The sequence below is a fragment of the Danio rerio genome, chromosome 10 (assembly GCF_049306965.1).
Source record: "Danio rerio strain Tuebingen ecotype United States chromosome 10, GRCz12tu, whole genome shotgun sequence".
NCBI classification, from domain to species: Eukaryota; Metazoa; Chordata; class Actinopteri; order Cypriniformes; family Danionidae; genus Danio; species Danio rerio.
In genome coordinates this window covers 49,992,501-50,005,657 of record NC_133185.1, presented here as the reverse complement: position 1 = coordinate 50,005,657, position 13,157 = coordinate 49,992,501, and the positions used below count along the sequence as shown (strand labels likewise).

The 13,157-nt window shown below is 40.7% G+C and overlaps 2 protein-coding genes across 3 annotated transcripts in view; both read right to left on the bottom strand.

Annotated features, from left to right (window-relative positions):
* The window catches only part of myo18b (myosin XVIIIB), a 673,005-nt gene that overhangs the window by 133,655 nt on the left and 526,193 nt on the right, over positions 1–13,157 (bottom strand). The gene's annotated exons all lie outside the window — the stretch shown is intronic.
* LOC100329789 (metal transporter CNNM4) overlaps positions 1–13,157 on the bottom strand; it is a 39,782-nt gene that overhangs the window by 18,099 nt on the left and 8,526 nt on the right. For both annotated transcript variants that reach the window (XM_073915242.1, XM_073915243.1), the window contains exons 2-4: positions 11,233–11,376; positions 5,470–5,604; positions 4,523–4,692 (exon numbers count right to left, since the gene is read on the bottom strand). In XM_073915242.1, the coding sequence (XP_073771343.1) occupies positions 4,523–4,692; positions 5,470–5,604; positions 11,233–11,376 (449 nt within the window). The remainder of the gene's footprint in view (positions 1–4,522; positions 4,693–5,469; positions 5,605–11,232; positions 11,377–13,157) is intronic.

Genomic DNA, 13,157 nt, shown 5'->3' with positions numbered 1-13,157 from the left:
TATATATACACTGAAACACTGGCCAATCGAGTGTTGGAGGGTTGATGGCTAAACGTGAGTGGCTGGTGGCCAGTCTTCACTGATCTCACATCCCAGCAGAAAGAGCAGAGTGTGAAGCCAAAAACTCATCAGACCACAGCCGATCGACTCACTGCAGAGTTCAACTCTTCTGTTTCCAGCAGCACTGTTGGTCTGGAGCTCCACAGGGTTTATAAACATGCCGAGCTTCTGTAGACAAACCTCTGCTCACTCTTGCCGGTTTCAGTGGTGCAGCAGTGAAGATCTGGAGCTGTGGACAATGTGAGACATGTATTGTTCTCTAAAGAGTCCACCATCACTTTCTTTCCCACATCTGGGAGAGTTACGGTGTGGAGAAGCCCCAAAGAAGCGTCCCACCCAGACTGCTGATGCCCAGAGTGCGGCATGGGGGGGATCAGTGATGGTTTGGGCTCAATATATTGGCATTCCTTAGGCCCAATACTGGTGCTATATGGGTGCTGGGTCACTGCCAAGGACTACTCGACCATTCTGGAGGACCATGTGACCCAATAGGTCAAACATTGAATTCTGAAGGCGGTGCCGTGTGTCAGGATGATAACACACCAATACACACAGTAAGACTAGAAGTGGTTTGACAAAGGTGACAGGGCATGTGAAAGGATGTGAGGGTTGTGTGTGTGTGTGTGTCTGGTCGTTCATGTGTGTTAGCATCCATGTGTTTGTATGTGTTGTGTGTATGTTGTCTTTGTATGTCTGTGGTGTGTGGGTGAGAAAGAGTCTATGTGTGTGTGTGTGTGTGTATGTCTGAGAGCGGATATGTAGTGTGTGCATGTGAAAGAGTGTGTGTGTGTGTGTGTGTGTGTGTGTGTGTGTGTGTGTGTGTGTGTGTGTGTGTGTGTGTGTGAGCGTGCATGTGTGTGTAAGCCTGCGTGTTTTGTTTGTGAGTGTGCACGTGTTGTGTGTGAGCGTGAATGTGTAAGTGTATGTATGTGTGTGTGAGTGTGTGTGTGTGTGTGCTGTAGTGAGGGGGAGGGATTAGCTCTGCTCAGGATCTCTTTCTTATGTAAGAGGGATCAATTAGTGAAGGGCAGGAGCGTCCGGCCGGCGCGGCCCGATCAGGCTAAACCTACACTGAGGTCACAGACGCTAGCAAAGGCCCCGTCTGTGCAACTCTACACCACAGACACACACACCCACACACACATACACACACACACACAAGCCTGAAAACAGAAGCAGCAAACAGAGGGATCTGCTATAGAAAGTCATACTATCACTGGCACAGTAGGCAGCACATTCGCCTCACAGCAAGAAGGTCTCTGGTTCGAGTTCCGGCTGGGTCAGTTGGTGTTTCTGTTTGGAGTTTGCATGTTCTCCCTGTGTTGGCATGGCTTTCCTCCAGGTGCTTCGGTTTCCCCCACAGTCCAATCACATGCGCTATAGGGGAACTGATCAACTACACTGGCCGTAGTGTATGAATGAGTGTTTGTGCATGTGAATGATTGTGTATGGGTGTTTCCCAGAGATGGGTTGCAGCTGGAAGGGCATCCACTGCGTAAAACATATGCTGGAATAGTTGGCGGTTCATTCTGCTTTGGCGACCCCTGATTAATTCAGTGACAAAGCTGAAAAGAAAATGAATGATTGAATAAATGCATAGATATATACACTAGATGTCGCCTGGCCTATTGTTGTCTATTGGACGGAATGCGTCAATAGCACCGCCATCTTGCTACAGGGTAGCGCTCCTTTGAAATGAATGCGGGACCAAGGTACAGTGGAGGACTGTGGCCATGCAAAGCCAGAGATATACACATAAACACATATATCTGTGATCGGGAGTTTTCCTGGATGTTAGTATGTAGTTATTTTTTTCTAATTACGAAAATTATAATTTTACATCACTTTACATGATGGATCAGTGACTGCACGGCCATTCCTGACAAAAAGCTTGTGTTTGTGTGTACAGAAATGTACTATTCACCCTCCCTGTTAAATTTGATCTAATCATGTCCTGAAACACAGCTCCTCTCCTGCTTTCACTGCTCATACTGACTGAGGGAGCGATTCGCTTGTGAATGAATCCCCTGAACGACTCTTTCACTAACGTTAGCCGACAATAATACAAGTTTCTGGCAGCGCAGCGTCTCGTTGTCATATTTCTCCTGCATCGTTTGCTGATTTTATTCAACAAAACTAGCATAAGCCGAGTGTTTAGTGTGAGTTGGAGCTGCTTTGCCGTATGGTGAATGCAGTAAGTGACTGTTATCATCAATAACGTTACCTGATTAGCACAACAGTTCAGAACATACAAAAACAGAAAAAAACTTAATATTACCTATGAAATGTTCTGGCTTTGTGCTTTGATTTCTTTGTTTGCTCGTTACTACACCGGTAGACAGCGCTAAAGTCCCGCATCTTCATGTAATAACACTGTCTTGACTAGTGCGGTTGAATGACATTTGTCCTAGGAGCACTGTACCAATATGGCGGCGCTATTGAAGCATGCTCAGGGTCCCTATGCGATATCTAGTGTATATATCTATGGAATAAATGAACACACACAATCCTGATTAACTATACGAACGGCTTGACAACCACCTAAAACATCCAAGCAACCACATAGAAATGTCCTGGCAACCACTTAAAAACCTTAGTTACCATACCAAAGTAGCTTGACAACCATCAACCACATAGAAATACCCTGGCAACCAGCTAAAAGCCCTAGTTACCAAACAGAAATAACCTGGCAACCATCTAAAATCCCTAGCTACCATACAAAAAGGGCTTGACGACTATCATTCACATAGAAATACCCTGGCAACAACCTAAAAATCCTTGTTACCATTAGGGATGTCCCGATACAACATTTTAACTTCCGATACGATACTGATATTGCAGCCATCAGTCCGATACGATACCGATATAAATCCGATATCAGCACAAATTATGAATACTTTATTTTTACCTATTTTGTTGAGTCTAATGTATGAACGGCTAGATCAAACTGAGAACAAGTCAGCAACAGTAAGTATGGAAAAAAACCAGTTTATTAACTATTGGTTGCATAAATGTGAACTTTTACATAAGAATATATAAAAAGAATTAACGAATAAATATTAAGACCCTGAAAAATATCTTAATTGAATAAACAAAAATAAAATTTGAAAGTGCAAAATGCTAATTAAAGGTCACTTCAGTTGTTCATTTTTTACCATCAGCAAAGAGTAGAAACTGCCGAGAGCAGGAACATAAGAAAAAATATTGTTAATTGAACAACTGCTAAAGGTTCAGTGTAAATAATTTCAATTTCACACAGCTTTTTGATGATTTTTTGATCTAGTTGAGCTGAAAAATAGCTTTCACACTGGGCAGCAGAAATAATTTATTGTTAAGTTGATAAAAATGTGCAGCATGGTTAGTACAAACATTTACATGATCAGAGCTATTTCATCTGTGTTTGTATCATAAGAAGATTATGGCTGTAGCAATGTTCCCAAACATTATTAATTTTATAATATAATATAATATATATTGCACATATTATATTTAACATAAAATACTTGCAGAGGCTGGATTGAAACACACCTTTTCTCCACAGTACTTGAAATAATGTGACTTTTAAGAATAATTTTATTTATCAAAATTCATTATATATGCATATTTGCACAGATTCCACCCTACTGCCCACATGGGGAAATTAGACAATGTAAATAACAGCAAACTAATGTGCAAAGCTGCCACTGTTTATCAGAGCACTTTATCTTTTTGGGCTTTTTAACGAAGAGTTAAACATGGGAATGTCTCTGATTAAATTTTCCTTCTGCCCCAAAAGTAATACCATTCTTTCAGCAGCAGCAGAATGATTTCTTATTCTAATTTAACCGACAATGAAAACAACAAAAATGTTTAGCCTTTTACATGACACTGTTCCTTTCAGAGTGTTGAAGTAAAAAAATGAAATAAAGAATAATAAATCCACTATTTCACTCCTATTGTCCATGTGCACGACTGACAGGTCAAATCTGCTCCTTCTCTAGTCTTGATGCTGCTGAGAGATTGAGATTGAAAGTTTGCGTATAAAATAATGTAGAAACGCAGCTAAAGAAAGCAGAATCCGGGACATGTTCGGCGATTTAGAAATCTTGGCTGAATGCCATTTTTAAGTCCCAAATAGAGGACATGTCCGGGAAAAAGATAATGTATTGTAGGCTTTTTTCCCGTGTGTCCTCGCGCTCTTCTCAAAGCTAAAGTCAGAGCAGGTGTCCAGCGCGTCTCTGTGGGTCTGCCCGCGAGTCTGTGCCGGAGACTTTTTTTATGCACACAGAACCGGGCCGCTGAGGTAAAGTTTTATGTGTGGGAAGCGCTGGCGATGAATTAGGTATCACACTGGATGAACCACGATATGCCATGACCGAATTGAGTTACTTTTCTTGAGTAAGGCAAGTCTTAACGTCAGCATTTAAAGTAACACTGATTCAGCTGAACCCTGCATGAAGGCAGACAGGCGGCCTCTACTGACCTGAAGGATGAGGACGAAGAAGTCGACGTGTTTCCCGCGCTGGTACAGATAGTGGTGTTGCGAGCGTTTGTCGTTGTCGTTGAACTTGATCTCCTGAATGACGTCCGGGTGTTTGAGGATTCGCAGAAGCACTTTATCCGAGATCTGGAGCGGACTGAAAGCGCTGACCTCTACAGAACCAGGAGAACAAGAAATAAGCTGTAATTCACAATCGTACAGTGCATCCAGAAAGTACTGACAGCGCTTCGCTTTTTTCACAGTTGTTTCCCTGCTGAAAAATCCAGCTTAAATCAGCCTAGGCTGGTTGGCTGGTTTTAGCTGGTTGACCAGGCTGGTTTTAGAGGGGTCTTAGTCATTTCCAGGCTGGTTTCCAGCCATTTCCAGCCTGGTCTTAGCTGGTCAGGCTGAAAAATTACCTGCCAAATCCAGCTAAAACCAGCTTGACCAGCCTGGTTTAAGCTGGATATAGCTGGTTTTGGCTGGACTCCCAGCTTGGCTAGGCTGGTCAAGCTGGTTTTAGCTGGTCTTCTCCCAGCCTGACCAGCTAAGACCAGGCTGGAAATGGCTGGAAACCAGCCTGGAAATGACCAAAACCCCTTTAAAACCAGCCTGGTCAACCAGCTAAAACCAGCCAACCAGCCTAGGCTGGTTTAAGCTGGATTTTTCAGCAGGGTTATGTTACCGTCTTATTGCAAAATGGATAAAATTGATTGATTTCCTCAACATTCTACACACAATCCCCCATAATGACAATGTACAAATAAAAAAGCTGAAAATCTAAATGCTGATTGGCTGATTAGAAATTTGCATTAACGAGCAGTTGGACAGGTGTACCTAATAAAGTGTCCGGTGAGTGTCTATCACAGTAAAAGTAAATATTGCAATGTCAGTTCTTCCAATATCGTACAGCCCTACTATGGATAACGCAGGAATAATGAGCGGCTAACCTGTAGCGAGGAATCGGTGCGCTGCTAGCATCAGCTGCGGGGATATCTTGACTTTAGATTCTCTCTCGTGTTTGAAGGCAGAGAAGTCCCTCTTGTTCTTGTTGGGATCCACTTTCTTTCTGTTCCGGTTGTCGGCTAGCAGACAAAACACAGCGTTAATTATTCAGCCAATCACTTACACACTTTACTAAAGCAGATTAACAAATAAGAGATGCAATCAATGTGCTGTCAATTAAAACAAAGAAAATAAATCAAGTTTACATTAAATAGTCAAAATGATCAGTCCTCCTGTGATACTGTGGGCATTTTTTAAACTGTTAAAGATGTTATTTGTCTGGACTTGAACAAATAAAAGAAAGAGAATGATCTGTCAGCTTTGTTATGAAAGTATGTGAGATGAAAATGTTCACGTTATCTGCCAAACAATAATGAAGCTGGATATAAATGCATTAATTAACCATTTAAAATCATGTCAGATGTTACTGTGACTAAACTCTTTCTCTTTTAGGTAAGTTAGGATGATCAGATGTGTTTCTGTTCGGCTTAATAACAGAATAATGAGAGAGAGATGTGTTGAGAAATTGTTCTAACTCTTCTTGAAAGTCAAGTTTACACACAATAAGATTATTCTGCCTCTGTAAAGCTCAGATGATGATGTCAGGGTTTTGGAAGTTTCTGATTGGCTGATTGACAACATTTGAGTTAATGTGAGGCACAACTGTAGAACAGTATTGAAGGAAAAGCTCAAACACACTGCTTCCTTCTGTGACAACATGGAGAAATCAACAAGCCAGAATCAACAACAAAGCCAGATTACATTGTGCTGAATGACACTGGGGAAACAGACTAATGTTTGGAGACATGTGCTGTGCTCTGATGGAGCTAAGATTGAACTGTTTGGCCATAATGAGCAGTGTTACATTTGGAGGACAAAGGGGAAAGCGCACAAGCCTAGAACACCATCCCAACTGTGCAGTATGGGGGCGGCAGCATCATGTTGTGGGGCTGTTTTGCTGCAGGAGGGACTGGTCCACTTCACAGCATAGATGGCATCATGAAGACAGAACATTATGGAGAAATACTGAAGCAACATCTCAACACATCAGCCAGGACATTACAACTTGGTCACAAATGGCTCTTCCAAACAGACCATGACCCTAAGCACACTGCCAAACTAGTTCAAATGTGCTTTAAGGACAACAGAGTGAATGTTTTGGAGTGGCCATCACAAAGCCCTGATTTCAACCCTATAGAGAATGTGTGTGCAGAGTTGGAAAAGCTTGTGTGAGCAAGACAGCCAACAAATCTGACTCAGTTACACCAATTCTGTCAGGAGGTTGGCCAAAACTCCTGCAAACTATTGTGAGAAGCTTGTGGAAGGAGACCCAAAACACTTGACCAAAGTTATACAGTTTAAAAGCAAAGCTAAAGAATACCAAGGAAATGTGTGTACACTTCTGACTGTCTAAAAAATTATTAAATAACTCTCTCATTATTCTGGCATTTAGCAAATGTAAATGATTTAGGTAATCCTAACGGACCTACAATAGTAAACGTTTAGTGTGATTTACCATCAGACATTTTTTTAAAAATGGTTATATTCCTGTTAGTAGAGTGTATGTAAACCTTTGTTTTCGACTGTATGTATTTCTGTATGTATCATATCGCTTTGCATCATTACAATTACAAAAAGTGAGTTCCCGTTGTGTGAGGTGTGTGTCATCAGGAGCGCCTGCAGGATTTTATTCCATGGTACGCACAAATCCAGCACCGCCCACCCCTTTCCCCAATCATGTCAAGAAACACTGATGCTTAGTGGGAAAAGACATTATTTAAGGGCATTCGTTATGACATTAATTGTTTCCTTTTTAATTGTAATATTTTGTTGAAATCTAAATGAGATGCTCAAGATGTAGGACTAATCGTTAAAATGATGACATATTTAAAAAATTGCAAATACAGTTGAAGTCAGATTTATTCGCCCCCCTTTGATTTTTTTTCTTTGTTAAATATTTCCCAAATGATGTTTAACAGAGCAAAGAAATGTTCACAGTATGTCTGATAATATTTTTTCTTCTGGAGAAAGTCTTATTTGTTTTATTTTAGCTAGAATAAAAACAGTTTTAAATTTTTTAAACACCATTTTACGGTTAAAATGATTAGCCCCTTTAAGCTTTATTTTTTAATAGATAGTCTACAGAACAAACCATTGTTATGCAATAACTTGCCTAATTACCTTAACCTGCCTAGTTACCCTAATTACCCTAGTGAAGCCTTTAAATGTCACTTTAAGCTGTATAGAAGTGTCTTGAAGAATATCTAGTCTAATATTATGTGCTGTCATCATGACAAAGATAAAATAAATCAGTTATTAGAGATGAGTTATTAACACTATTATGATAAGAAATGTGTTAAAAAAGATTTGCTCCATTAAACAGAAAATGGGGGAAAAAATAAACAAGGGGGTGAATAATTCAGGGGGGCTAATAATTCTGACTTCAACAGTATATGAAGAAACAGTACAATTAGTGAGGCATTAATTAAATCCTTACTTTCCACTGACTGATAATCCTCCACTCGCACAGCTGAGTAGTGGACGGGCTCAATAATATTTATTTTTCTTGGAAAAAATATATTTTTTAAACTAATTTCGTATATTGTTTGTCTCCTTGTTTCAATATTTTTCTAGGTCGGTTATCTTCTAGATAAAATAGAAAAATGAATAACATTAGATATGCTTCAAATCCGCTATGCTTTAACAATGCCGAATCAAGAACTGGATTGTCAAATAAAATAATAATCCAGCCTAAATAAAATGAGACTGAAATATTCAGCTTAATGATCTAATTTTAATCAATCATCTAATCATTTAATCAAATCATTTGAATGAGCAGGACAGGCGTTTACAAATTCACATATATTCAAAACAGCACTAAACACGTTCCCACATTACCTCGGTGCAACACACTCGGTTGAAAGGTAAGAAATCTCAGAAACTCGTTGTGAGGATGGAGATGTCTGCTTATTTTTGCCAGTCTGTGAGATAAAATTGTTAAAAACAAATTGAATGGTATAGCGGTTCCATGCGAGGAGGCTGGCCAAGAGCTGGATGATAATAATAATAATTCCTTACTTATAATGTTGGAGTTATCCACGGCGCGAGGGAACTTGGTACAAATGGGTACATTACTGATCTGGGGCCTCATGTACGAAGACTTGCGTGGAAATCTTACTAAAACATTGCGTACGCACAAAGCTGTAAATGTGCGTACGCAGAAAAATTTTTAGATGTATGAAACACTGCGTACGCCGAATCTCACGCATATTCTTTTGTACATCTGAATGAACGTGAAACTGAGCGCAACATGCACGAGCGCAAAACCCCTCCCTGCCTCCTCCCCCGTATGAATATGCTAATGACTATGCTAATGGAAAAACCCAACGAAAAAGCAACGGCAAAAGCAAGCAAGAAGAGAAACTCTGAACAGAATGTGAATTGGAGGTGCTGCTTTCGGAGGCAGACCGGAGAAAAGCGGTGTTATTTGCGAGTTTGTTCTCCGGAATTAACAACAAAAGAAAAAAATAGAGTGGGAGAGTTTAGCTGATGCGGTTAACACAGTTGGGTCTGAACATCGCACTGAGTGCATTAAAAAAAGAAATAGTGTGGTGTATATCTGTAAAATGTTGCAGGACGCTTAACGGTCTCAGTGGCGTTACTCGTAAGACACATGTGATCATGAATCTATACGTTTGAGCATGAACTCGGCTCGAATCCAGTGTCTGATGAACTCTTTCTTGTTTTTTCCCCCGCTACATATCAGATTTTGCCTACTATTTATCACGAGAAAGAGTAGGAATCATCAATAAGTTCATATCAATAAGCATCATATTTTATTTGCACATTTATTAAATGGAAATGTTTCTGATTCACGCATGCAAATTCATCTTCAGATAGTGTCTTTATAGCAATGTGCGTGCAGTAGATCGCTCAGATTACATTGGGAAAACAGGCGACTGCTGCAAATTGTGCTTTAATGTTTAGCTGGTCAACTGTATGGTATGGAAACCTTATATACCTGCTGAACCCGTCTCATACAGCTGCCATTGCAAGGCTCAGACACTTTGTAGAGAGGAATTTAACACAACTGCCTCTAGGAGTCGCCAATGGAAATAAAACAGACACGCACAAAAAATGTGCGTACGCCAGCCAGAAAGCTGCCGTGAAGCTGCGCACATTCCCACGTCAACTTCATCGTTAGTAAATCCAAACGTGAGCGATTCTGAGCGTGAAACCTGGCGTACGCAAAGTTTTTGTGAGTACGCAGCGTTGATACATGAGGCCCCTGGACTTTATTTTCTGGACTTTATTTTCTTTGGAATTTGCACAAAGAAATGATCAGGATCCAGAATCATTGCCTTGCTTTGTATAATTGATATTTGATCCTGTACTCTGTTTTTGTTTTTATGTTAACTTCTATTCATTGTAAAGCCCAGTTTCAAGAGACTGCAGGGGAGGGGGGTGGGTTTTTTGAATTGATATGTTTCATTATATCGGTTTTTCAGCCTGTATGTTTTGTTAACAATTCATTTAAAAAAATAAATAAATAAAGATAATAACAATACTAATAATAATAATAATTCCTTACATTTATATAGCACTTTTCTGGGCACTCAAACAGCTTTACACAATAGGGGGGGTCTCCTCATCCACCACTTGTGTGCAGCATCTACCTGGATGACGCGACAGCAGCCATATTGCATCAGACCGCACACCACACACCAGCTGATTGGTGGAGAGGAGACAGAGTGATGAAGCCAATCATGATCATGATGGACAGAGGCCAGTGGGCAGATTTGGTCAGGATGCCGGGGTTAAACCCCTACTCTTTTTTTCCAAGGACATCCTGGGATTTTTATCGACCACGGAGAGTCAGGACCTCGGTTTAACGTCTCATCCGAAAGACGGCGCTCACTGAGCAGTATAGAGTCCCCGTCACTATACTGGGGCATTAGGACCCACACAGACCGCAGATTGAGAGAGAGAGAGAGAGAGAGAGAGAGAGAGAGAGAGAGAGCTTTGCCTGTGTGTTTGCTTGGTGCTTATGTGCATGTGTGTGTGTGTGTGTTAGTGCGCGCGGTGGGTAGAAAACGGGGCGGGTCGGGCAGTGGGACAACAAATGCTTAATATAAGCGGGAGCGGTCGGGTTCGGGCTAAAACCTGGCGGGTGCGGGCGGGAGCGGGATTAAAAATGTAGTCCCGCGCAGATCTCTACTTTAAAACACACAAACGCACACCTTAATGTGTTGTCACTCTTTCTTGTTTTGTCAATATATCCTAGTGTATACTGTTTAATAAATCAATTTAAATGATGTAATAAATAATTAAATTAAAAGCAGCATTAATTCACGCCCTCTCATGGTAGGTACGCACAGTGCGTACAGCCGTATGGCTGCAGGCGCAACTGTGTGTAATGCAGTGTGTATGGGGGCAGGACAGTGAATCTGACATTATTCTCTCCTCTGGCTGCTGTTATCAGTCTCACACTATTGTTTTCCTCTTCTGAAAGTCTTGATAACACCTGTTATCAGAGTGCAGTGAACTTGATCAGTCATTATTTCAGCTATTATGACTGTAGAATAATGATGTGTTGTACTCTCACATTCACTGCGCTCTGAGTTTGTACGCTATGAGCACTTCTGCTGCTGAGGAACACACACACATGTGGAATAATGAATGATAATGAAAGCTGATAGTGAGCGTACTGTAGAGGTCAGACTCGTCCAGGATCTCCGACTTGATGATCTCCTCGATCACGTCCTCCAGCGTCACCAAACCCAGAACCTCATAGAACGGATCTCCTTCACCCTCATTATTCACCTTCTGCACGATGGCCAGGTGAGATTTACCTGTATCAGAAACAAAGAGAACACTCAACAAATGCACAACTCAGCATACCAGTGGGAACGACGATTTGAAGTGTTTTCAATTATTGCTTTAACAACAGCGACAGGCTGACTTACAAAACACTTGCAGAAATCAGTGTGGAGGGGTGTGTCCAGGGAGGTCAGAGGAGATTTAAAAAGGAATTTTTAATATTGAAAATTTACAATGAAAACAGAGTTCCTTTACTTTTGGTTATTCAATTTCTGCAAATTTCTAATCAGCCAATCACATGGCAGCAGCTCAATGCATTTAGGCATGTAGACATGGCCAAGACGATCTTCTGCAGTTCAAAGCAAGCATCAGCATAGGGGAAAAGGGGATTTAAGTGACTTTGATCGTGGCATGGTTGTTGCTGCCAGATGAGCTGCTCTGAGTATTTCAGAAACTGCTGATCTACTGGGATTTTCACGCACAACCATCTCTAGGGTTTACAGAGAATAAAGAGGAAATATCCAGTGAGCGGCAGTTCTGTGGGCGCAAATGCCTTGTTGATGAGGCCAGAGGAGAATGGCCAGACTGGTTCCAGCTGATAGAAAGGCAACAGTAACTCAAATAAGCACTCGTTACAACCGAGCTCTGCAGAAGAGCATCTCTGAACACACAACACGTCCAACCTTGAGGCGGATGGGCTACAGCAGCAGAAGAGCACACCGGGTGCCGCTCCTGTCAGCTAAGAACAGGAAACTGAGGCTACAATTCACACAGACTCACCAAAACTGGACAATAGAAGATTGGAGAAACGTTGCTGCTCTGATGAGTCTCCATTTCTGCTGACACATTCGGATGCTCGGCTCACAATTTGGCCTCAACAACATGAAAGCATGGATCATCCTGCCTTGTATCAGCGGTTCAGGCTGGTGGTGGTGGTGTAATGGTGTGGGGGAGATTTTCTTTGGGTCCATTAGTACCAATTGAGCATCAACGCCACAGCCTACCTGAGTATTGCTGCTGACCATGTCCATCCCTTTATGAGCACAGTGTCTCCATCTTCTGATGGCTACTTCCAGCAGGATAACGCAGCATGTCATAAAGCTCAATCATCTCAGACTGGTGTCTTGAACATGACGATGAGTTCACTGTACTCAAATGGCCTCCACAGTCACCAGAGCTCAATCCAATAGAGCAGCTTTGGGATGTGGTGGAACGGGAGATTGGCATCATGGATGTGCAGCCGACAAATCTGCAGCAACTGTGTGATGTTATCATGACAATATGGAGCAAAATCTCTGAGGAATATTTCCAGTAGCTTGTTGAATCTTATGACATGAAGAATTAAGGCAGTTCTGAAGGCAAAAGGGGTCCAACACAGTACTAGTATACCTAATAAAGTGGCCGGTGAATATAAATATATATGAAAAAAATAATACTATAATATTATAAATATTAATATTATTATAATATTATAAAAATAATACTATATATATATATATATATATATATATATATATATATATATATATATATATATATATAGCAGAAAACTACATAACGCAATTGTTTTCCATGATCATGCAGCTCAAATTGAACGTTTTTTAAAATTTCTTTTTATTTTTATGTGTGTATTTAATACATTAATATATGTATAATTTTAGGCATGAATATATTGTATAAAATGTTTGTTTAGGTTTATTTCAAGATATTTCTTTTGTATATTTTTCTATTTTATACACAGTATATGTGTATTAATTCATAAATACCTGAATATAAACAGCACATATGTGTAAATCCAAACTTTCATCAAGTA